This window comes from Metopolophium dirhodum, chromosome 2 (genome assembly GCF_019925205.1).
Source record: "Metopolophium dirhodum isolate CAU chromosome 2, ASM1992520v1, whole genome shotgun sequence".
Lineage (NCBI taxonomy): Eukaryota > Metazoa > Arthropoda > Insecta > Hemiptera > Aphididae > Metopolophium > Metopolophium dirhodum.
In genome coordinates, this window is record NC_083561.1 from 34,078,420 (window position 1) to 34,105,747 (window position 27,328).

At 27.9% G+C, this 27,328-nt stretch overlaps 2 protein-coding genes across 3 annotated transcripts; one reads left to right on the forward strand and one right to left on the reverse strand.

Moving 5' to 3' along the window:
• The first annotated feature begins 1,738 nt into the window (after positions 1-1,738).
• On the forward strand, positions 1,739-13,987 carry LOC132938143 (protein singed). The gene is made up of 7 exons (XM_061004826.1): positions 1,739-2,025; positions 4,933-5,432; positions 5,541-5,958; positions 12,100-12,256; positions 12,384-12,545; positions 12,634-12,770; positions 12,830-13,987. Exons 2-7 carry the CDS (start codon positions 4,947-4,949, stop codon positions 13,030-13,032), a joined length of 1,563 nt encoding a protein of 520 aa, XP_060860809.1. The 5' UTR covers positions 1,739-2,025; positions 4,933-4,946; the 3' UTR covers positions 13,033-13,987.
• Positions 13,988-14,225: 238 nt separating this feature from the next.
• Positions 14,226-25,915, reverse strand: LOC132938142 (alpha-mannosidase 2). 2 transcript variants are annotated; one of them, XM_061004824.1, is made up of 21 exons: positions 25,540-25,915; positions 25,322-25,462; positions 25,134-25,199; positions 23,035-23,354; positions 22,811-22,951; positions 22,524-22,684; positions 22,219-22,414; positions 21,963-22,143; positions 21,701-21,885; positions 21,365-21,553; positions 21,232-21,304; positions 20,767-20,964; positions 20,259-20,428; positions 19,797-20,000; positions 19,537-19,721; positions 18,592-18,719; positions 18,369-18,521; positions 18,158-18,280; positions 17,825-18,097; positions 17,604-17,752; positions 14,226-14,708 (listed from the first exon to the last, which is right to left on the reverse strand). In XM_061004824.1, the coding sequence occupies exons 1-21, from the start codon at positions 25,636-25,638 to the stop codon at positions 14,681-14,683; spliced, it is 3,363 nt and encodes a 1,120-aa protein (XP_060860807.1). In that variant the 5' UTR covers positions 25,639-25,915; the 3' UTR covers positions 14,226-14,680. The 2 variants fall into 2 exon arrangements, with proteins under 2 accessions (XP_060860807.1, XP_060860808.1); XM_061004825.1 differs by lacking the exons at positions 25,134-25,199; positions 25,322-25,462; positions 25,540-25,915 and having other exon boundaries at positions 22,811-22,967; positions 23,035-23,168.
• Positions 25,916-27,328: the final 1,413 nt, after the last annotated feature.

Sequence of the window (27,328 nt, forward strand, 5' to 3'; positions counted from 1 at the left end):
TCACAGGTATATACGATATACATATTATATTATTATAATTTGTAATTCGTACTTATGTACATTATAATATAGATTATAGTGGGCGCCAGGGCGGTTCCGTTTTCCTCCACAAAAAAAAATATTGGTTTCCATTTTCTTCCACATTATTTTAGACTGAAATTATGTCCATTTTCCTCCAATATTTTAGCCAGTGTTGTAGTATTACGTTCCGTATTATAAAGATAGAGTAAGGCTAGGATCCAGGGCTTGCAAACGTTATAATCAGCGGCGAAGATACGATTTTTTTCTAATGGGGGTTTTAAAATATATTTATGAAACAAATTACAGGCTATTAGTTTTTTACGTACGTTATTTTTATTTTGTTTCAAATTGGTATTAGTTATAAATAGTTTTTATAGTTTTATATTAGTTTATTATAATAATTCATAAAATAAAATCCACCCGACGTTTGTTTGTAGATAATTCGTCCAACACTTCCTTTGCATCTACTGATATTGAGAGCATTGCCAAATCATTAATCTTTTCTAAAAATTTAAAATATCATTCATTTTAAAAAGCAACACAAAGTTTACAAAATGCACCATCTTCTTTTTCAGAGTATAACGTTATATTTGACAAAAAAACGATTGAAATTTGTAAACGTAATTATAACGGAAAACGATAATCAAAAATAATTAAATACCGCAAAATAAAATATAACTATTAACAAAATATATTATATATCATTAAACAAAACGCAACGCAAAACATAATTTATAGAATATCATTGACCGAAAAATAACTCATACTCGTATCCGGGCCATTGCCTACCCGAATTAGTTATTATTTTTAAATTTTATAGGTATTAACACTATTGTAAATAACAATAAACGCAAAACTTGTAAAACGTTTTAGTTCTGAATAACGATAAACGAAAAAATTGCGTAACGTTTTAATTATTGTAAATAACAAAAGACGGAATTTTTTTCAAATGCAAGCCCTGCAGGATCACATTTTCGGTTGACACATTCTGGTATCGGCTATATCTATATCAGCTGTCAATTAAGCCTAATAAAAAAATATTTAAATTTTTTTGATATGCATAAATTATTTTATTATTTTATTTAATATTTATTGAAGGAAAATGGCTACGGGCATTATGGGTACTGGCATATTGCAACTTTATGGCGACGCACTGTGACTTGGTATAGATACTTAAATACCTCATATCAATTAATATAATGAATACCTAGTACTATGACCACAGTATAAGCCACACAGGTACGTCGTACGTGTCCGGCGAGCGAAATCATATTGAATAGAAATATCAAATAATAATAATAATAAAATATATAAAAGGAAGAACGAACTGAAGAAGTAAAACCACAGTAAAATGGAATGGAACAAAAAAAAAAAGCAGAAGGCGGCAGCGGAAGAGTCCCGCGAATTGCGAGCTGTGACGGTCAACGCTGTACAAACTACAAACTACAAGTGTCGAGTTCAAGGTAGGGCACGGCACGCGTGCGCGTTGGGACCGCGGTATGCAGTGGTAATAGTGGTAGCGGATGTGGTATTTCGCTACGGAGGCGGTACTGGTGGTAGACGTGTGGGGTAGCCTGCTGCAGTCGGAGCGTCTTCGACAAACGTCGTCCGCTGCGCGCACCACCGATAGTTTCGGGTCCGTCGGTATATTATTATATTATATAGTGGTAATAGTAGTAGGGCACATCTGTCGCTCCAATCCGATAGGTGTCGCGGGGCAATACGTTCCTCACCGGCTCACCACTCCTCGACCGGCAGCCCCTCCCCTTTCCCAGTCATCAATGTTATAAACAAATAACAACATCACATCGTACGGGAATCGTACTCGACCGGCGGCAGCAGACAGCAGTGAGCAGTCCCGCAGTCCCGTTGTTGCGCTCTCCGTGTGTGCGCGTGTCGATCGTGTGTGCGTCTTGTCTGCTGTTTTACGCATATCGTCTTCTCCACGTTACAAAAAAGCTTGTTGTTGTCGTCGTATAAACAAATAATACCCCAACGCAATCGGTACGTATGCACACGTGACATATAATATTGTAATAATAACACAGGTACCTATTTTACACATGTCGCGATGTATTGTGTATCATGTCATGATGTCCCATAAAAATGAAAAAAGGCTTCTCTCCTCGAGTCCGGGCCACAGTATTACACATTTTTAATACGATCGTTGCGGCGGCCGTGTCGTCGTGTCGTTTGACATTTACATAAATAAATTCGCGTTCATCGTCCGGGGCCCGGGCGGCTATTGTGGCGTGCGGGTTTTCCCGGCGGCGTTTTCGTCGCGCCGAAAATCGATTTTCCGCCTTGCGGATATCATTTTGTGTTGACGATTGTATCGAATTTTCGGGAAGCTCATGATACATCGCCGTCGTTTCCAGCAGCCCGCAGCCGCCAACCGCGCCATACAGTTGTTTACTTTTAAATATTAATAGGTTTTATTTCTATTATTATTATGATATACTGCGACCCTCTCCATCACCACCCCAAAATAAGGGCTCTCGTCTTGGTGGTATGCATGAATTGTACTTAAAAACCGTGCGTAGTGTGTCCGCGGGGGCGGTCGTCGTTCGTTTTCCGCCGTCCCGTCTGTGACCAACCCCAAACTATTACAGGGTGCGCGCCTAGTCACCGCCGGTCCACCTTCTCCGATACGTTTCGACGGGCTTTATTTAGTGTAAGAGGTTTATAACAATAATAATATTATACAGACCAGGCTCCCGATGATGATATCGTGTAATCGGTAAAATAATTATGATTGATATAGCTGAAGAGTTAAGGAAGAGGGAGGGACGGTAATGCTGTGGTCCGATGAGTGGTTATTTCCACGGAATTTTCACTCGTCAGTGCGTAGATATTTTTTTCCTCGGTTAAAGTCAAAGGTAAAAGGTTTATAGTCCACAAACTGGATTTCTGCACGAGTGCGCGAAACATCAATGTTTGTACTAATCGGTACTATATAATGTACCAAACGTCTCTGCGGTTGTGTAGTAGGTAGCATTAATTGCTTTTTGATTAATTGCTGGCGAAGCAGTGTACCCTGTCTGCCTGTAATCATTCAATGCCGTAGGTATTCAAATAATATGTAATATAATATGTATTAACATTTTTTATTAATATTTTTGCGAAAAACCGACCACTCCAGTGATCCAGCAGTTTAACGATTTACGTGTGGTTAGCCTACGAGGTTTTTGTCACAAATCGTAATATAGTTATTGTGAATGAACTTAAGCATTGATTTTTTTTTTGGTACGTTTAATTATTATTGCAGAACGCATTCTTCACCGACTATATGTATATATAACGTGATTCTCCATAACGAAATGCCACAAGGTTTATATTTAAAACTTTAAAGGTCAATCATTTGTTTTATGCACGTTCGGCGGAATAACGAAATTGAAAAAACTGGTCCTTCGTTATCGTTGTTCGGTTCCAATGGTTTAATATAATTTCTGATTTATCATTATTATTTATGTGAATCGATCAATCCAACTTATACAACTTATTTAACGGTTGGTTCTTGTCCGTTGTCAGACGTTCCACACGTCACGAAAATACCTATTTAATTTTATACATTTATATATAATATTACGTAACCTACGTATTGTTTAATCATAAAAATACGTACACTGGATATTGGTTAACAAATATAAAATATTTTACATTTGTTGTTCCATTTAGTATAATGAAAACCCTCTAAGATTTTTTAGGTATTAGATAGATTGTAGTCATAGATACCAAAATAATTTTAAATGGGTAGGTAACCTAACCTAACCTAACCTAATAATAACTTTATATTACGAAATTGCTATATTATATCATTTTGGAATTTACTTACCTATGAATATTTTAAAACTTAACAAATAACAATATCGTGACAAGTCAAAGTTAGCATAAATTAGCAAGATTACGTAAATTTATAAATTATAATCAATTGAAGATGAAATTTAAGGTTATCGAAAAATAATACTATTATACATAAGTTACTGCATTATAATATTATAGAAATAAAGTATATTATAATTCGCATTGTGCGTATATATAAGTATATATTATAGCCGTATAGGTATTATAGCCATTACGTTATTTACGTACTTGTTGATAATTTAAATTAGAAACTGTTTATTCTACCTATTTGATGTACGTATCTACTTTTATATGTGCTTATAGATTAGTAGATTACCTATAGTGATAAATAATCTATAATGATTGCCTGTTGGTACATGGTTATGGTGAACTCGCTATCCATAATAAAATAAAAATAACTTTATAAACATAGGTATATTGAATAGCAGAATAGATTATAGGCTGCATGAAGGCTTCATTAGGTGACAGAAAGTAATGCAAATGATGTGCTTATTAAGAGTGATACACTGATAAGGTTTGCATAGTATTGTTGAAAATAACCAATTTGATTTTTAGATTTGATACCTACCTACATAAAAGAAAAATAATACATAAGACAAACAGTTTGGAAAAAAAAAATTTTTATTTCACTAAATATTTTGTTTATGAAATATGTCTAAAATAGAAATACATAAAAGTAATAAACTATTAATATTTCCACAATAGATAGACTAAATAAAACAATCATATATTTTTATTTTGTTTTATTTTAAATTAATAAACGCCATTACCATACAGCTTTTGTTTTTAGTAAATACTAGGATATTTATACATAGACATTATACATTCTAATTTAAAAATGCAATTTTACAAATTATTGTTATCACAGTTGTCTTATATATTAATAAATATATTATATAAAAATAATAATTTTTGTAAGTTTATAATTATCTAATGCAAGGGCATTTGTATTATTCATTTATGAATTCATATTATATTTATAAAACATTAAGTATAATAATTATACAAGTGTACAATTAAACCTATTGTGATTTTTATTACTTTTAGATTGATTTTCAGTCATGAACGGATTCAATAATCATGAAATCAACGAAGGAGGACTTAAGCATTCTGTTTCACCATGCAGTTGCTGGACAATTGGTTTGGTCAATGTTGATTCTAAACGTTATTTAACAGCCGAAACATTTGGGTTCAAAATTAATGCTAATGGTGCATCCTTAAAAAAAAAACAATTATGGACCTTGGAACCAAGCACTAATAATTCATTATTAAGTGATGGTCCTACTACCACAATTCGACTTCGATCCCATTTAGATAAATACTTAGCAGTGGATACTTTTGGAAATGTGACTTGTGATGGTGATGATCCTACTGATCCTGGAACTGTATTTCAAGTTTCTGTAACTGATGGGAACTCTGGTAGCTGGGCATTGAAAAATGTTGTACGAGGTTACTTCTTGGGTGCTTCCTCAGATAACCTCAAATGCACAGCGAAAGCAGCAGGATCCAGTGAATTATGGCTGGTTCATTTAGCTGCAAGGCCTCAAGTAAATAAAATTGTTTTAATTAAATATATATAATATGTAATTCATGTTAAATAAGACAACCCTTCATTAGTTCTTTAATTAATCTAAATATATTATTTACATTTTAAGGTGAACCTAAGATCAGTTGGACGAAAACGTTTTGCTCATTTGTCTGAAAACTTAGATGAAATTCATGTTGATGCAAATATACCTTGGGGCGAAGATACACTTTTCACCCTTGAACTACGACCTGATGATGACTTCAAATATGCCATACACACATGTAACAATAAATATTTATCAAGAGATGGAAAATTAGTAGACACATGTACATCCAATTGTTTGTTTTCACTTGAGTACCACTCAGCTGGGTCTTTGGCTTTGAGAGACAAAGTTGGTGGTTATTTATCTCCAATTGGTTCTAAAGCACTTCTTAAAACACGATCACAGACAGTTACCAAAGATGAGTTGTTCACTCTTGAAGATTCTTTACCACAAGCAAGTTTTATTGCTGCTCTCAATTCAAAATATGTGTCAGTTAAACAAGGTTAGTAGCTATACTATTCAATATCATTTTGAATTCTGATTTTTGTAATTTAATAATAATTTATTGTGCAGTTCCTCCATATACTTGCAACATTCTGTCAGTTTAATAGTGAGTGTTACTTCACAGGTTTCACTTAGGTCGATCTTATATTGACATTAGAAAACCGTGTGTTATTCTGGTGTATATGATTCTTAGTCTATTTAATATTATTTTTTTTTTTATTTTTAATTTGTGAATTATAGTGTTGAGTAGGTTACTTTACTTGTTACTTAAAGATAAAAGTAATGAAGTTACTTTACTTTTCTAAGAAAAATAGTTTCGTATTTAATATTAAAAAAAAAAAATATTTCACAGGTATTTCTCTAATTTCTTCACATTTGAAAAGCAAGACTAGTAGAAAATAGTAAAAAGGTATAATTTATAAAAAAAAAATTAAAAAAATTATGAACATTTAAAACAACAGTTTTTTTAATTCACAATACTCGAAACGATAACATTATTATATTATTGGAATTACTTATCAAAAGTAATTTAAATTACATTTTCGTTACTTTTAAATAATTTCAACAAAATGACTTAATAGTAAACATGTTACAAAATTAGTATTGTCGTTAAAACAATGTTATTTTCGTTACGTTACTCCCAAACACTGAATATTTTAAAATAAATAGTACATTTATTAAAATAGTTCTCAGTGAAAATGGATATTATTTTAACTTATAGGTACCCTGTTTTATTTTATTTAATTATTTTAAATTATATACAATTATTTCATTGTGATTAAGGTATATTATAAATTATATTATACAAAAACGTCAACAACAAAATATATAATTATACCTAATTACTAGTTTATAATTAAAATCATTCTATTAAATACAATTCATCTCACAATACACAGAAAGTTGTATAAATAACTTTAAATAAGTACGTGTTTTGAAATCCCGTGAATGATGGACATTTTGTGAATAAAGTTTCTGTCCTAAATTACAGCACCTAGTAATTTGTGTGGAATTCAACTCACAGCATTAAACCTGTTTGCTTTCCTGTAACATTTTACATATTATTTTCTTACGCACAGATAATTGACCCCTTTTATTCAAACAAAAATCTTATTGAAATCAAGTTATAAAATTTAATTTGTCATGGTAATTAATACAATAAAATTATACATGTTTAATTTGATTACCATTAATATGATTAGAGGTAATATTCTATATGTTTTTATTTACTCATTCATTTTAATTACCCTTACATTTAATTTTTTTTTTAATTATAACATTGAACTATACATAATATATACTTAGTTGCGTTTTTTCGGATTTATTTTTAACAATTTATATTTAACTCTACAATTAATATGAAGTACATAGTATGACCATTCGTCGTGCATTAAAAGACTACAACTATACTACTATACGTATTTAATTTTTGAAAATTCATTGTGAAGAAATTCGATATGGCTCATTAACTATAGCCTATATTATGCTGTTATATAGTTAACAATTTAAATTTTAAATATAAGCAATTATATCCAATAGATTAATATATAGCATACTATAGGTACTATATTTTGTTTATTTATGGGTTTTTTCATGCATCCTCAAATTATAATTTCTTATAACTATGTTGTTACAACTGTTTTAAAAATAATAATATTGTGGTGCACCGAAGGAAGTTCATAATATATTATTACTTATTAGTTATTACGTGGATAGAATAATAAAACACAGTGAATGCAATGAATCAATAATGCGTCATTCGTGTTAGTATTGTTTTAATACAATTGTTAAACAACATTTTTTTTTTTACAAAAATCGTATTTACAAAAATCCATGTTATGTAAAAATAATATGCAAAAGTTAAGTTGCAAAAAGTCATTATAGAAACTCCATATGTAGGTTGGTTGGTACTTTTTAATAATTACCAATGTTATGTTCTAGTTAATAATTTTTTTCATTATATATATTATAATGAAAAAAATTATTAGTCGACTACTCGTCTTGACGTCTTGTTAAACACCACCACAGTTCCACCACAGGATTAAACCAATTATAATACAGGTGAATAAACCTCGTTTTTCTTCTTTATAATTGTTGTTTTAATTTGACACGGTCTGGCGGAGACGCATTTCAGCTCTTCAAAGTACATGCTTGTATCTTCAATTTTACTTACCGTGCGTATCTTTGGATATTCTGTTCGCATACAAATAATGTATATTGTATAATATAACGACGTCACTACGTCAGTCATTCTTGTTTGCATTTCAATTTGATTATTAAAATTATTCTTTCTTTAAAATATGGTGTTGTCATTATTTGTTCAAATTTATTATTATTACACGGATATGTCTTTGTTATTTAATCCGAACTTAAACAACACTACTTACCACATATATATGAATTAAGCGTTACACATATCAACGCATTATAATATTATATATTTATTAAAATATAATTAATGTTACAGAGCTGTTGGCGGCGTGTGCTTACCTCTTCGATAAAATTGTCTATAAATAACTTGTACACGAATTGACGTTGTGTTGTATACTTGTATATTCATTTTTATTTTCTCAAACGTTGTGTAGGTACTAGGTAGGTACCATCTAACATACATGCGATCTACATTATACACATGGTCGTGGATCTGTTGATCAGTTTATATATTGTAATAGGGTGGATAGGGTGGATAGTGGGATACACCCATATTTTATCTTTAAACTGTACGCAAATAGTACGTTTTAACAGCTGTGTGCAGTAGTTACTACCATAGTAAGTTAGTTTATAGGTTATTACTTACTAGTTATATCCGAGTGTATTTGAAAAGAAATCGAGCAACCTTTTTTTTTGATTTTTACTGTGTAAATCGTCTGATGAGGAAATGTATTCATTTATTTTTATTCTAAATAAATAAGAGAACCGTTATAATCAATATTATTATTGAGCATAAGGATAATTAAATTATGTCAAATCGTTTTGATTTTATCTATATACAATTCATTCCTATTTTAATTTATACATTTTTAGATCTATACGTGCTTGATTTTGTTAGTGGGTATTAATTATATACTGGCATGCTGTGAATTTAGTTCAATAACTAAATTTGTAACGAATATTATGATACCCTTCGTTAAATAATATATTGTTTTAATTAACATAATTCATTATTCATTATATATAGGTAATAATTTATAATTAATGACTAATGAGTAATGAGTACTGACTATAAATAATAATAAATAATGAAATGTAAAGGCGTCATCAAAATAACTATTATTAGGTTTTAAGGTTTAAGACCTTTAACATTTAGGAGTTAAGTATAAATTAAAATAACACAATATTTTCATATTTTTTTGATTTTCTCCTAACATTAACTATCGCTTATAAAAAAAAAACGTTGAATACCAAATTATTGTTAGATTTGTAAACTATTTAATATATCGTATAATATACCATATTATAATTTATAATAAAGTAATATTCAGAATAATGTTTATTAATTTTTTGCTACCGAAATTCATTGATATACGCTTACCTCATTTCTAAAATACACTATACTACTATATATATATATATGCGCATGGAATTAATTTTAATCGTGTTTTAGTGGTTGTACAGTAAATAATATTTAAAAAACATTGAAGTTTGATAAAAGTACTTACAATTTACAAATTAAAACTTACTTTACTTGCTTAAAATATTTAATTTAATTTATTAAATGTCAGTTACGTTGATACAATTAATAAAATGTAATTATTATTTTAGTAATATTGTAATCGATGTATTATAAAGAATAAAGGATACCTCATAAACATGAGTAAAAAACAATGTACTGGATACTTTTCAGTATCGTATTGTGATAAGATATACAATTGTATCTATATATTTATATATTTTCTATATATTGTATCTATATTCATGTATCTTGGATACTGCTCGTTTCTGTATACAAATAAAATAATATATTGCTCATGAAATATTATTAATTACCTAGTAATAATTAATATATTAAATAATATATATATTATACAAAGATAAAAATATATACAGATATACTCGACTTAATATTCATTAAAAAATAATTTGTATTAATTGTATATACATTTAAACGTTTGATTAGCTACTATTAATTACCCATCTCATTTTTTCCTAACGTTTCTTTAAAGGGTTAAATCAGTAGAAATTATGTAAGTTGTCGTAAATATTGCACAAATTAATGTAAACGGTTTTATTCTATAGGAGTGTCAACTGTCAAACCTAAATTACCTAAACTAAAAATATAATACATTATTGTTATGACTAATTAAAATAATTGATAATAATATAATTTTTCATTTAAGAAATTAAAGACTGACGAAACTCATTATAAAAATACCATACTTAAAATTTGAATATACAATTATATTGCAGCAGATTTTGTAATATATAAGATACACGTGTGTTATAAACATTTTCAAAAATATTTTCTAAAGAAAATGAAATATTTTATTCGTGAGTAACATGATCTTGTTTATGCTATTCAGTCGTCCGGACTAGGTATTTAGATGGATAACTGTGCAAAAAGCTTACTAAATTCTCTTCTCCATTGTTAATGAAGCTAATTATAGTTAAACCATTGTGCAGTCTACTGAACACATTCAAATAGTAATACGTTGTTTTAAGAATTGGAAATTCTGTATTTCGCAGTACCTACGTTTCTTATTCATGTAACAATTTTATTAACTTAACAGCAAGGAGTATTTATGGATAGTCTTTATTAAGTATACATTTAAAATAAATAGTCCGCGCAGAGCAATTAATTTAATTGTGATTGTTATCAGTCTGGTGGTATGAATAAACTTAGGTATATGAGTTATCTAAAAAAATTAGTCATAAAACATTAACTTTATATTTAATTTTAAATAAATTAAATTAAATAGTATAATAGTATAACGTTCTCGACTTCTCATTTCGTTAAAACTAAATTACTTTGTATTAGGTTATTGTAAAAACTGTTCTGTTTATAAGTTATCTTATCACGTCTAAAAATTCAGACTTTAACCCGCATTTGTTGTCTCTGTCTTGCTCTTGCAGTTGCATATTAACAATTATTTATAGCATATTTATTATTTACGTTCATTTTAGCAATTCACGTCTAGCTTCTAATTTTTAATATTAGAGTGAAAAGATCTATCATTTATCACCTATCCCATTACCACCTAACTTACCTAACTTAAGGGTGACGACTAACGACATTTTTTGTGTTTTGTTGTTGTTATTTTTTCAATATTTGAATTTTGAAGCAATTTTTGACGATTTTTCCACAGTATTAATTTCTACGCTTAAAATTTGTTTTAAATGAAAATATTGAAAAAACTTCTCCAATGAAACAGACAATATCGTTACCATTAAGTTAAACAATATGTCAATTTACTGATATCAAATCTAACTAAGAATGAACGGCTTATTAATATACATTTGCCAAGTAAATTTACTACTTGTAAGGCGTAGATAATAAATATTTTACTCTCCTCTTAGTCTTAAATTTGTTTAAAAAACAATTTCAGTGTGTATGCTATAATATTATAGCTTATATAATAATTATTTTGATATATATAGCCATAAAGTTTTGGCAATTTAAGAGGACGCTACACCCGCATGTTGTCTCAGTCTTACAAATGTAAAAACATTGTAAAAACTATTTTGTGTGGGTAAGAACCACCTCAGGCTGAAGTCCAAAGAAAGCAATCAAATGTTCTCCTCTTTAAAGTGTGAACATTTGGATGCTTAGCTTCGACTATAGCTAGAGTAGTTCTTACCCACGAAAAACAGTTTTTGCAATGTTTTACATTTGTAAGACGATTACAACACGTCATGCGGGTAAGAGTCCTCTTAATCGAACTTCGAACTAGGTAATTTACTCGTTTATCATTTTGATGTTAGGTGAAGATTTAAAAATTGTTGAGTTAAAAAAAAATGGATCTATTTATAATATCAGCTATTTTATTTTTGCCGTATTGTTATTAAATTCAATGAAATACCCAGGTATTTTATCACTAGTAGCGAGTAGGTACCTAGTCCCTACCGATTTAATATAGCCATCAATTTCAATGGCTTCTTAAAGAGTAATATTTTTTTTTTTATAAATATAATCCGTTTGCAGGGGTGGATGTAACAGCCAACCAAGACGAAATATCCGATCACGAGACTTTCCAACTGGAATTCGATCCTTCCACTAAAAGATGGTACATACGTACTATGCAGGACAGGTATTGGACTCTCGAAACCGGAGGTGGAATACAAGCTGTTGCCGATAAGAAGTATGTAAATTATTCGTCTGTCGTATTATTTTACATAAATCGCAAATTTAATAAAATATTTAATATGTATTCATATCTGATCTATAATAATTAATGAACCTATTGTTTTTGTACAAAAAAAAAATAGATCGTCAAATGCTCTATTTGAGTTGGCATGGCAGGGGGATGGGTCGGTTTGCTTCCGTGCTAACAATGGTAAATATGTCTCTACAAAGCGGTCTGGCCATCTGTATGCAAATGTCGATGCAATTGATGACGCTTGCAAGTATTTCTTTTACCTCATCAACAGGTATGTACTCACATCAATATTTGACATGTTTTTGATTTACAAATTACTAAACTACCTATATTAAACATTAGTATTGATTTAAATTTAGACCAATATTGGTATTAAAATGTGACCAAGGATTTGTTGGTTACAAATCATCATCAAGCTTACGCCTTGAATGCAACAAGGCATCATATGAGACTATACAAGTTGAACGGTCTGATAAAGGAATTGTATTTTTTAAAGGTATTATCATAAGGTTTTGATTAAAGAATTTATTGTTATTTCTACTCATTTTCATCTAGGTCAAACTAACAAATATTGGCATGCAAATGACGAAGGCGTTTCTGTGGAATCTGATGTACCTGAAGGATTTTTTATTGAACTGAGAGAACCAACAAGAATATGCATTAAAAGTGTCACGGGTTATTATCTTTCTGCTGGTAAAAATGGAATGTTTAAACTTGGTGATGGAGATTATAACAATGCCACAAAATGGGAATATTAATGAGTATAATAAACAATAATATTATGATATCTTTGAATATGTGTGTACTACCAAATGGGCAAATAAAACTAAAATAAAAAAATAGTGGGTGTGCTTATAAATACTATGGGATATTTTAAATATACATATTAATATATATGTATAACAATATACAATAATAATGTTTTATCAGATAGTTACATGATATATACCCAAGTTTTTTTTTTATTATTATTTATAAATAATAACATATTTCAAACAAGTCTCAATCTCATTAATTCTACTTATTAAACATAATTAAAATATAAATACATACATAGAATCTGAGTAAAATAATTGAAATCTTAACATCATAATTAATCACTTATTGGTAATTGTTTAAATTTAGTTATTAGTATCATACCTTCTAATCTAACAATATTTTCACTATAAGTGCCAATTTTTCATATATTGATACAGTTTGATTTACTTTACATCCAGTTTTACTGATTTTCGAAGTATTTAATGGTATATAATTCATAATTTCATAATCATGAATTTAACTTGACTAACACAGCTTCGTCATTGTTGTCGATAAATGTTGGTCCAACATATACCCAATGACAAATGCTTATATAGTGAATCTTCCTATATTATGAACGATTCCATTTTATTTTATATATCTAGTGGAATATTTCTTTTGTTTTTGAAACATGGTTGAACCACAAATTATGATAATATGATTGTAGTGATAAGATAACACTATATTTTTTAGGTGAACAGTAGTACAGCTAAAGATAATAATATTATATTTTATAATATAGATATTTTCGATAGATGTACTTGGTAATGATAAAGATCAATTTCTTCCATAGTGTACCTATTATTATGAATAATTTTTATATATACATACTTATAATTTAGTATAATCAGTGCACCTTGTAAGGCTACGCAAAAATGTATGATTGTCATAGTTTATGGAGGTTTTTTTTTTTTTTTTAAGAAAAACAAACTTATTTAAAACACTTATTAAAACAAACAATAAATAATAATACAATATTTTTATGACTGGGACTAAATTTACTTAAAAATATGTATTAAAAGAATAAATCAATAATATATTTTTTAAATTGTTTTATAACCCAAGGTAATATAAATGTATACAAATAAATTTAATAAAATCAGGTTTTTTAAACAGATTTATATTGCTCAATATTGGTATAATTTTGTTTTAAACAAATTGTAAACAAATATATTTATAAACATACAACATTTTTTTTATTATACATTTTACACTTTTTGTACAAGATAATATAATCATTAGGCCTAAGTTTATATTACATACTATTATGTATTACTCATATAATAATTTAATATATAATATGCTCTCAATATTTTAACTAAAATAAAATAACAAAACACAACCTCAATATTTTCCTATTGTGTTTAGTTTAATGTAATTTAATAAAAAAGACATAACAAAGAATTGTTTTCATGTGAATAATGAAGATAATTACACATTTTAAAATAAATTGAAATCCTTTTTTAACAATTAAAATATTAAAAATGCAATGAGCAGTAACTATAGGGAATAAAAACTCAAGACATTAAAATATATAGGTTATAAAAACAATTTGATTTGTACAAGCAATGTTGGTTACATTATATCCAACATTTATAATATGTTCATTTAGTACTTAATACTTGCATTTGAAGACCTGAAAACAGATCAAACAATTAAAATATTGAAAATACAATTTGCAGTAACTATAGGGAATAAAAACTCAAGATATGAAAATATATAGGTTATAAAAAAAAATTAAATTTGTGTAGGCAATGTTGGTCACAATATATTATAAATTTATTCTTAAATATTGAATAAGAGAGAGTTATGCAAATTGTCTTAGAATTCAATATAACTTATTTATATTGGTTACTAGTCTTCCAAAGAAATAGAATACTCATTTAACATAATATTTAATAACTTTTTTTACTCATTTATGGAGACTGTTTGGTATTTATTTTAATATGTTTAATGAAACTATTTTTGTGTTAAAATTATGTTTGCAATTTTATACTTGTAATTTTATTTTATTATATATAATATATAATTTTTTTTTTTTGTTAAAAATATGTATGCTTTATATTTATAATTTGACTATACCCCATAAATGTGTATTTATATAAATATTAACGCTTAACATTTTTTTTATATAAAATACAATTTTTTTACTTATAGCATATTATGATAAGAGAACAAAATTATTTTGTGGAATGAATTTCATTTTTTTTAATTCAATGTGATCGAGTGATTCAAAACCTATGTTCTATTATTAATTCTAGTAATAATTATTTTATTATCTATATAAATATTTTGGTAAAATGTATTACAAACCACATCATTTTTATGCCTATCAATTTATTAACCATTTAATTTACACAATGAGAAAATTAATTTATAAATTTTAATTATGATTTAACGCGTTAACTTCACTATTATTTTGTAACATTATCAAAGTTTATAATTTATTCAGAGAAATAAATATAAATCTTTGTTTTTGAAGTATAAAAATATGATTGAAACTTGACAGTCTGAGATTCTGAAGCACATGCCAAGTATAATAAATTTAGATTATAGTTATTTTATCTTGCACCTTTATTAATAATAAGATTATATCTTTAAAGTATACATATTTATAAATTATGTTCTATCCATTTTATTTACCTTCATCTAGTTTATTTTATAGAAATGTGTGCAATGTTTTTTTTTATATAATATATAATATGATATAGTTATAGTCACTTAAAATAAATATATTTTATATATAATATTCTAAAAACAATAATGGTTTAGATATTTAGTATTATCATTTCACTATATTTTTTTTAAGTAAAGTGGGTATGATAATGTTTATTAATTTTTTTTTTACATATTTATAAAAAACTATTATTAGTATTACATTATTATCAAATATTAATTTATTATACTCGATTTATGTAATTATTTGTGTTGGATTATTCTATTATCTGTCATTCCTATGTACACTTTCCATAATATGTAATAATTAGGGCTGGGATTCCAATGCACTTTGCACTGTTTGCATGGATATATACAACAACTAGATAGCAGTTTCTTTCTTATCATCAAAATCGGCCGACATTTACAAAGCAGGCAATGTTCATAAAATAATATTATCACAGTATACCATAATATGATATGTATAATATGAATATTTGATATGAATAAATGTAAACATTGCCTGCTTTATAAATGGCGGTCGACTTCAACATAGGTTACAATTGTAGTATAAAGACGATCTGTAGTTGTTGTATATATCTATGACTGTTTGTTTTCCATAGTTATACAATGTTCTTTCTATTACACGTTTCATGTATTCTTAAATCAGAATAAGAAGTTTTATTTTAAGGTTTTTACAAAAAAAAAAACTATAATGGAAGGTTTTTATCTAATTGAACAATATTAATCATAATTTTTCAATCGACTAGTACTGCGTAAAAATCAAAATTTTAACAGCGATGGAAATTTAAATGAGAATAATTCTTTTTTTAGATTAAAAGTGCACATAGAAGATTTGAAATTTTTGAAATTAAATAAAAAATATTTTATTGGTTTACAACATGTTTAAAATAAAAATATTAAGTACACTGTATAGGTCTTTATTTTGAATTTTTGTCGTATAAAAGCATTTTTTAGGGGTATTAACCTTAATATCCAACAATGCAATAATCAGTTTGATTAAAAGCCATAATAATATGTAATTTACTAATAAAAGAAGAATTCCAAAATATTATAACTGAACAAAAACTGTTATTTGAGTTTTTTTCCTTCTCTGAAATAATTGCATACTTCAATATTTAAAAATACAGTAAAACTTCCATGTTACAAAGTCTCAACATGAACAAAACAAAGTTGTTAAATAAAAGTTTCACTATATAATAAATAACAAAAATAATATTCACAAAATATATTTTGATAAATAACAATAGACACTAAATATCACATTTATTGATTTTATTCCAATTGTTTGTATAATTTTCATTGAAATATGGATAATTTATATATACAAAATGTACGCATTTAGACCTATGATTAAATTTTACACAGCCTCCTAGTTATAGCCACGATTAAAGATATATAGGTTACTCAACAATTCTTTTGATGCCCAGTGTTTCTTCGACTACAGCCCGTGACAAGAGCATCTTCCGCCCAAACAAAATTTAATGTAGATAAATAACGTATAGATTTTTTTAATTTGATGCATATTACATAGGCGTAGTGCGATGAAATTATATAGGAGGCCTATAGCCTATATCATATTAAGTTTTTGGTACACAACATATTATACTCTAAAAAAATGTATGTGATTGTAATTTATCTTTGAGCCCACCCCCCATTTTATGCCTATATTCATTTATAGTTACATATTCTGAGAATACCTAGTTGTAATTATTCCTAGAACATTTCCATAAACTGTGCACATCACTCTGGAGATCAATTTCTATAATATGCTGTTGAATAGCATATTGTATATCTTAAATCGTGGTTATAGTTTTATGGCAAAATATATGAGATTGTTTGAAATAGTTTTTACCTTTTTATTAAATATCCTTTTAGTTCCATTGGCTCCATTAACTGTGGTTTTAGGATATTTAGTTTTGGTCCAATGTGCACAAAAGACAGTGAAGATTCATAAATAGTTATGTTTTCAGTCGACAAAGATATAAGTGATTTAAGGTCTATCTACAAATTACAATTTAAAATAATATATAATATAATATTTTCAAAAATAGACCAAGAAAAGCGATCACTTACTGCATTTGGATCACCACCCTGATTGGCTTCCCTAAAACCATAACATTGAGTTGTCTGGGTTTTATGAAAAACCAAACCTACAGCCGGTTCTAAATGCTGAATAATCAATGAAGCTGTAACTAAGTGAACATCCCTTGGTAATAGTGGCAACTTGTTATTAACATATGTATCTTCGAGATGATCAAATCTCAATGTATCAATTAACTGCACAAGAGGATACAACATTGTCGACATGGATGTCATCCCAAGTGCTGTAAGTTGTGGTACATCCATCTAGATTGTTTGTGAAGATAAATTGTATGATTGATCACCTTTGTAAGAAACTATATTTACCTGACAGTTGCCAATGTTTTCTTCAACAAGTAACCTGAACAATGTCTTAGTGGGAACATTATCCAAAATCCCTTGGCCCAACCCACGATTGTCGTCTTGCCGCAACCTACGATCCTGTATGACCTAGCAAACAGATTCCAATTAAACACAATTGTTTTTGTTTTTTTTTTTTTAAATTAAATTAAAAATATGATTTAGGTGATAATATTACCTCCATTTGGCCATTATACAATGAAGATGCACCCAAAGGTTGGACTGATAATAACGATACTCTAGTAGTGTCATCTTCTATATACATTGCACTAGACATTGGATAGAAGTTTCCTTGGATTGGCAGTTTTTTATAATATTTTCTTCTAGTCATCTAATAACAAAAAAATTATCACAACAAACCAATATTATAAGTATATCAATCCTAGATTTATTGTTATTACTTGAAATCCATTTAAGTCTGTGTAGAAAATATTATCATTATTCACCTCTGTGGTAACTCTCATTGAAAGTTCATAATTAGATTGTTGCCTGATATCAACTAAATTTTGTATTTCAACAAAACTAGCATCTAAAATAAAAATTGTTAGTTGCTACATTAACTATATAAAATATACATAACTACATATACATATATATAATGTATTAGTTTGGTTAGGTTTATTTTATTATATGCAAGAACCATGGGAATCAAAATTTCAAAATTAAATGATCATTTTCTTTGTGGGCTTAGCAGATTTCTTTGCATGGATAGCAAATGTGAATCAATTAGGTCATAGCTTGAGGTAGTCAGTAATCCATGGACTAGTCGCAAGCACCACTTATACCAGCAAGTTTTTCAATTAAACACTTAAGGAGTCAAATTTATGACAGTATTTATTTGTGTAGTTCACTAATCAACAACCTTTTTGATGTCAAGGGCCAAAAAATAAAAGTAAATTTTTCATGAGCTACAATTGTAATAATATAGCTTATTCTATTTCAAATAAACATGTACCTATAGTCATATCAAATTTAGTTTATATTTAAGTTCATAACTGTTAGGTAAATTAATTAGACAAGGTATTTAAAAACAAACAATTTTAATCTACCGTTTCTAGTCAATAACATCTTAGTTTGTGGTTTTTATATATAATGTATATTTTTATACTAATTCTAAATTTTACTCGTGTGCTCATAAAATTGCTTTGATTGCCGTAGATCGCTGGTAATTTGTATTGATCTTTGTGTTTAATTTTACATTATAATATTTTAGATAAATTAAAAACATTGGCTTTAACATTTCATTATCTTTTGATTTTTCATACACACTGTGCACTACTTAGGTAGTTAGGAAACAATACATCAATATTGTAAATAGATCAATTTTAAACTTTTTTTTAAATTACCTTGTGTATGGCGGAGGAGTACCGAGTGTTTTACATTACTATACTGAATTACTACTTGTGACAAAATATGTCCTTTAATCACATAAATTGTGGGATTGTGCTCTGTGACATGGGCATCAACAGCATCCCCCGATGGCATGAATAAATAAGCACCACTCATGTCTGTACCATGAGCTACACTGTATCTAAAAATAATTATGTGACATTTCAAGTAAATTTATTCACTATTCTACAATATAAGTCACCATAAATGTACTTACTGCACAAATTTCAATGAAACCGGATATTGTTTTCCAGAAGATTTAAGAGTAATGTTCTGTAACATACCGTTTCGACCAAATGATGCAACAATTTTTTTATTTTCAATTGAAAATTCTTCAACATCATTAGTTTTAATATATATCCTTGGATCCAAAACATCATCGATTTTTGGGTTGTAAACACTGATTAATGACATATACTTCCTATTGAAAAATTATAAGCAAATAATACCAATACTCAACACCCAGGACCGGCTCAATCAAAAATAGTGAACAGGGCAAAATCAAATTTTGCCGCCCCTAACAATTTAATATTATTAGAATTTTGAAAATGCTGCCCTCTTACTAATTTGCTGCTTAAGTGCCTCCTACCCCTTGAGCCGGGCCTGTCAACACCGTAAACAGGAAAAAAACAACATTCTACAACTTAGAGTTTTCTATAAAAAATAGTTGGTAATTTACTTGGTACTAATGTCTGTCGGCAAATTGATAATTGTATACTTTTTGATTTCTAGAGGACCAAGTTCAGCAATAAAGTGTAATTGAAAACAAGATGTCATTAACTGCGTATCTAGAAGATTACAGGTAGAATCAACTTGAAATGAAATATCTGCACCTTCTGAATTGACTACCTGTATTGTTTGACATACAAAACCAAATAGAATTATCTCAAAATGTTTGAATGTTAAACCACTTAAATGTTTAATAAGCTAGTAAATTCAAATGATTTCTTTCACACATATATACTGTCAATTTTTTTATGGAATCAACAATTTACTGATTTATAGATACAAAACATTTCTGTTTTAATGTGATCACTGTCCATATTAAATTATGCATGCTGTATTGAAATAAAAATCATGAATATAAATACTCAGTGTAGTCCATTAATCATTTATTGTTTTTATGAATACTTTGCGTATAATTTAAGCATTAGCCATTACAAATAGACTTATTTCACAAGATTAACCTTTATATTTTCACTTGCTATGACCAAAGTGATAATTTCATTTCTGATGACCGATGTCAGAGGGTTGAACACAATAACACTCTGCGAATCTTGATTATTAGCAAACTGAATAACACGAAATTGTGCAATACTGTTAGTATAGACTCTTGAACGATCTACATCAAAGTATTTAATGTTTGTATCAAATACATATTGTTCCTAAAGTAAAATAAATATTTCATGTTTTTAAAAATATAACTACCAACAAATTTATCAAAGTATATATAGTATGTATCAGGGCCGGATATTGGAAAACATCAAAAGCAGCAGCTCCAAGCATTAAATTGTTTGTTGAGCCCAACATTTTCAGATACAAAACTATTTCTTACCCTAACCTACCTAAGACCCCCTTATTATACTAGTTTCGTCCATTCCAGAGGACAACCCGGTCCTGATAGGTATGTTTATTACAAAAAAAAAAAAAACCTTTTCTTGGTATAACAGAAAATATATACAGTGTTGAATGATATGATTTAGATTAGTTAATGAATCCAGCATCCTGAAATCACGATAATAGTTCATTAAGTATTCCTATTACAAACAAATAGTATTAGTTTACTTTTGTGCATAGTCATTTACTACAGCGTCTTTTGCTGTTCCTGTGATTCCATCGTGATGTTGAAACAAACTATGAGCATCTCTGGCAGCTTGTAAATAATTATACAACTCAGAATTTGGTTTCCATAACCAGGAAGTCAGATTTGAAGGTGCACCAAGCCATACTAATGAATATAAAATTTCTGTTGCTCTAAAAAAAAAAAATATAAATAAATATTAGACAAAATTAATAACACTTTTGAGTGGCACTATTTTAGATCTATAGATTATAATATGATACATATTAAATTGTTTTAAAATAAATTTAGCCTATACATTATAAACAATATAGACATACCTTAATCTAGCAACTAGTTCTCGATCCATGCATTTGTAAAAAGGTCTGGAAGTAAAATATCCACTCCAGTAATCATTATCTTTATCTGCGTAAGTAAAGAAATCGCCAGTCAATGTTGGAAAATTCTTATAAATAGATGACAAGTGTATAGCTTTAAAATAATCGCTTAATGTACCAAATGATGCCTATTAAATTAAAAAAAAATAATTAACTATTAGAATCAAATAATACTTAACTATTTAGTATTAATGCATAAAACAACCTCTACGTATAACGAGTCACTATTGCTATTGATATAATCAAATAATTTTTGATAATTGTTCATCTGATAATCCCACTCTTTGGCAGACGTGTATCTAAAGTCATCCCCCAAAGGAACGAGTAATACATTTGTATTATACAACTCAGCTTTTTTCTTATATTGGTCCAATAACATTAATGCTCTATTAATAAATAATTGTTTTATCTTAATTAAAAAATATTAAAGTAAATTTTTAATCTAAAATGTAATGTTTAACCTTTGATTTACATTTGATGAAGTTATTGGTACTGGAAATACTTTCCAAGGACAATTTAGCCCAAAAGTTGGAAATCTTTTAAAATCAAATTGACAGCAAACACTTGGATCTGGACCACAGGTATGAGGAATGTCATAACTGTAAAATGGCATCATGTGTGTAAACAACTCATTTTTATTGCTATTGCATTCTGTATCTAAATGGGAATGAGAATTAAAATAGGAACAAATCATTTTGCTATTCTACACATGAAGAGTATAAAGTCTATATAGAATATAAGCATTATTTTCTATAATAATGTGTACCCCAATGTTGTCTCCATCGAAATTCCAATTTTTTTTGTTTTGCCAAATACTTTTTAATAGAATAATGAGTACGTTGAATGACCAAACTAGTAAATTTCATTCTATTCAAAATATATGGCATAGTTGGAGACACACCAAAAGGATCGATACACCAGCTAGAACTGTACAAAATAATAATAATAACAGTGACTTAAAATAATCTTTTCATTCAAATGTCAGCATAATAAATTTAAAAAAATATTACTACATTTAAATTATTAATAGTTTCTGAAAGTATTAAATCTTACTTGACAGTAATATTTAAATTTCTCAGTAACCACTGATGACCATTTGTAAGTTGAGTGATCATTGATGAATAGTGGGTGTTTGCTTCATCCGTCATTACCCAACCTCCAGTAACTATTTCCAATTGCCCGTTGTCAATCAATCTACACATACATAGGCCTATATTATTATTTATCATATAAACAAAAGTAATCAAAATAATCAATTAAAGATTGTTAATTTATACTTCTTCACTTTAGTTTTTGTACTTTGGTCAATATCATTCCACCACAGTGATAAATATGACATCTCTGCCCATATGAACTTGCGTCTACTGTCTTCTGATAATTTAATCACCATATTGTCTAATATATTCTTTGTATCACTACGATAATACTCTTCAAAGGTACGTTTCCACCCAGGATCATTATGTGAATGAGGCACAACGAATACCCTTAACTTATTATTTGCATTCCATCGTCCTTTAGTTATCTTGACATCCCAACCTTGTTTCCATGCACCTCCATCAAAATTATCGAATTGTAGCTTATCATATAAATCCCACATCTATAGATTAAATTTCATCAATCGTTTAAAACACTTCAAATTTAAAATTCTTAAATTTATATAGATAAATTTGTTATAATCTATATATATAAGCTAAATACTACTCACTCACTCATTCATTGCTAAATCTCAAAAACAACAAGAAGGGACTTTTCGACATTCACCTTTTAAAGAGGTGGTCAAACAGGGATTTTGAGATTCAAACTTTTTATTTTGTTTATTGGTTAAAAATTATAATAGTAATAGAAGAAATTAGTATTATTACTTTCTTGATTTTTAATCAAGTAATTATGGTAATTGAAATGAAAAAAGTCTGAATTTTGAAAACTTCAAGAATTTGTGTTAAATAGGAAAATAATAAAAATGGAACTTAGTAATGATGAGTAGGTGGGTAATTTAGCTAGCTTTAATATAAAATATTAATGAGAGAGATTCAATATCACAGCCAAGCGGTATAACCACATGAATCCATAAAAACGTCGGCGTGAACAGTCCCAAAATTTCTATTTTTTTAACTTTTCTCCTAAACTATGATAGCTAAAAAGTTGGTTGATCATTAAAAAGGGATTATCAAGTAGATACTAAATGTGGAATTAAAATTTTTTTAAAAAATTATTTATTTTTTTACAGATAAAAAAAAAGTTATATTTTGCTAGATTTTCATTTAGCGAGGTAGTTTCCGAAACTGAACAACTCCAATCGTTAATTCACTACAAAGCTGAAAAACATTACAAAAACGCCCAATGAAATTTGTTTTAATTTTTTTTAATGTTCTGTAGTGAATTAACTATTAAAGAATTAAGTTCTGAAACTCTTCACTGCACTTCTTCTAACCAATGTGAATCTAACAAGACCCCAAACAACGAAATCCGCTCTCCGGTTTCGGAGATCTATCTCACTAAATGAAAATGAAAATGATTTTTTGTGGGGCTGTTCACACCCACATTTTTCTTGATTCAAATTGTTATACCACTTGGATGTGATATCAGTTAATAAATTTCTAAAAATTAAGAATCAAGAAAGTTTACATGCCGATCCCTGACTTGGCAAGCGTTTTTTTTTTTTTGTAATTAAATGGTTACCATTAGTTGCTTGGGCGGATCAGGTACAAGCATACATCAAATTGTTGCACTTATGGCCTCAAATAAAAAGACTATATTATCTTAAAACTCAATGTACATTTGTAGCTTATATATTCAAAAATTACTCAATTGAATTTGACGAAAATCTCAGAGATTGTTTTTAGAGATGTCAGAAAAGTTTAGATACTTACAACCACGCTGAAAAATATACCAAGTACTAAATCTAATCCACGACTTTTAGTTGACCATCTGGGTCAAATTATTTCACACAGCTAGATACACTGACATCAAATTGTAACGCGGTGTGTCGATGACAGTAGTTATCGCTCTAAATAATCAAATTTTAGAAAAAGCTCTTCATTAAGTACTGTTAGAGCTCATTTTGATTGATTCAGAATATATCTGGTTTATTTCTGTACGTTTAGCCGTTTTCGAAAAATAGCGTGGACAAATATACAGACAGACAAACAGACAAGATTCAAAGTTAAATAAAATCTTTCAATACAAATTTGACACTAAGGTAATAGGTAATAACACAGTTCACTTATACAAGTAAATTGTTTGTGAGTGGTAACTTAACTAAAATTCAAAAAATATCGATACAGTTTGTATTGTTCTCATGGCCTAAATATTATTTAAAAATCAAATTTCATATTCTAATTAAAGGTTTAAAATTAATAATAATAATATTACTTACATTAATATTTGGATCACATATTCCACTTGATAAATATGCTTCTTCAAAATTATTATGTGATGTAGACTGAAAACAAACAATTAAAAGTTAAAATATTATTGTAAAAAAAATAAATAGTTAACTACAAAGTGTGGTGATGCTTTATAATGATTAATAGTATCTATAAGTCGGTAATAATTAAACTTTACCATGAATAGACTAGATGTTTCTGCAAACTCATTATTTTTATCTATGTTTTCCAAATTATTTGTGTCTTGTCTATTGAGTTTTTTTGACTGTAATTGTAACTTTTCTACATGAGAAATTGGAGTTTTCAGTGTTTCAAATTGCTAAAATATATGTATATAAATACCATTAAATATAATAAAAATACAATAAAACAATTTACGAATTATTTGAAACTTACTGAGTAAATATTTTGATTCTCCAATAGTAAATACAAAATGAAGCATATAATTAGAAATAAAAATAGAAGTAATAAAATAAACCTTTTTTTAAAATTCATTTTTATTCTCTACGGTGTAAATATAGTCTTTAAATCATGGTGGTGTGACCTTTCAACAAAGTTTCAAATAAAAATTTGAATAAATAATATTACAAACTACATGAAAATAAAAAAATAAAATAATTTTAATATATAATTATCACTATAGTGAATAACAGTTTGTGAAATTTATACGTGTTTTCATATTTAATAACGTGGCTAATTAAATAATAAATTAATACTGAATTTTGCTATTTATTTTGTACTTTTCAATTTCAATCACCATTTACCATTTACATTTTACTGATTCGCCGCTTTTGCTTTATCATATTATACTTGTTTTATCAATTTTCTTATCATATTTCGGAGTTTGATTAAAAACTACATAGATAATAGAAGAATTTAGAATTGATAGGGGATATGGGAGAATGGATATGACGTATGCGTAATGCGTTAAGAGGACGTGATACCCTGCATCATAGACCTATAAACTAAGTTTATATAAGTCTATGACCTGTATGTGTTGTCTACGTCTTACAAGTGCGTAACATAGCAAATTTTACGCTCAGCAGAACACGTGTTGCTCCGTTAGCTTAAAAATTAGACTGAATTGACCTCTTATAAAATCTAAAGTTAAGATTATTATCTAGGCAATCTCTTGGGATTTTTATTATATTTTAATTTTAAAGCAAACTAAGAGTATTTTAAAATTATAAATTGTTTTAACATCTTAAAATACACATAACTCGCTTTAAAATTAAAATATAATAAAAATCCTAAGATTTGATGCCTAGATAATAATCTTACGTTTTGATTTTATAAGAGGTCAATTATATACACACGTTCTGATGAGCGTAAAATTTGCTATGTTACGTACTTGTAAGACCGAGACAACACATGCGGGTATCACGTCCTCTTAATGCATATAACTAGAGTACGGATTTTAAAGCAATAAAAAACTAAAGAAAAGCAATAAAGCTGTCTAAAACTTTTTTTTTTAAAAAAGCATTAAAAATGAGTTTTGAAAAAAAATATTTATTACAAAAAAAGTATTAAAATTATTTATTAGTTCATTAAATTATTTTTTTTAAAAAAGGTACTATAATAAATTTATTTACAAGCTTACTTCTTCGAGTTTTCCTTAATCTGTAAATTAAATGTATTATATTTAAGATAATTTATAAAAAATAAAATAAATAATAGTTATAAAATGATTTTTTTTACCTATAATATCATCGGAGTTGTATAATTAGACAATTAAAACTTTTTTCAAGTTTTCAAATAAAAATTAACATGTCAAATACGTTTGTTAAGAACACATTTTGAAAAAAATGTACTAAAAATGTTCAAAAAAAGCATAAGTATACAAAAAACCCATAAAAAGCAAAATAAAATGTCGTGCATTTTTTTAAGTAGTATAAATTGAATTTGTAGCTGACATAGTTTCGTTTTAGAGCAATAGAAAAAAAGGCAAATGCCTTCAAAATCCGTACTCTACGTATAACCATAGCCATATACATAGATTTAACCATCTATACGCTGCATATAACGCAAGAGGTCGCGGTCTTTAATGAGGAAGAGAGAGGCGGTCCTCACTCCCGCAAGTGGACGTATGTTATGTTATACCTACATGACAATATAGATCTATTTTGTCATGATGTTATATATGTATACCTATGCCATGGACCAAGATATATATGAGTTGTTATTT

Bases quoted from the DNA above. Each gene is read 5' to 3' on its own strand.
- LOC132938143 (XM_061004826.1), top strand. From the start codon at position 4,947: ATGAACGGATTCAATAATCATGAAATCAACGAAGGAGGACTTAAGCAT. The intron at 5,959-12,099 runs GTTAGTAGCTAT...ATCCGTTTGCAG, and splicing joins ATATGTGTCAGTTAAACAAG to GGGTGGATGTAACAGCCAAC. The intron at 12,771-12,829 runs GTATTATCATAA...ATTTTCATCTAG, and splicing joins AGGAATTGTATTTTTTAAAG to GTCAAACTAACAAATATTGG.
- LOC132938142 (XM_061004824.1), bottom strand. From the start codon at position 25,638: ATGAATTTTAAAAAAAGGTTTATTTTATTACTTCTATTTTTATTTCTA. The intron at 21,305-21,364 runs GTAAACTAATAC...TCGTGATTTCAG, and splicing joins GTAAATGACTATGCACAAAA to GATGCTGGATTCATTAACTA. The intron at 17,753-17,824 runs GTAAGTGATCGC...TGTAATTTGTAG, and splicing joins AGGGTGGTGATCCAAATGCA to ATAGACCTTAAATCACTTAT.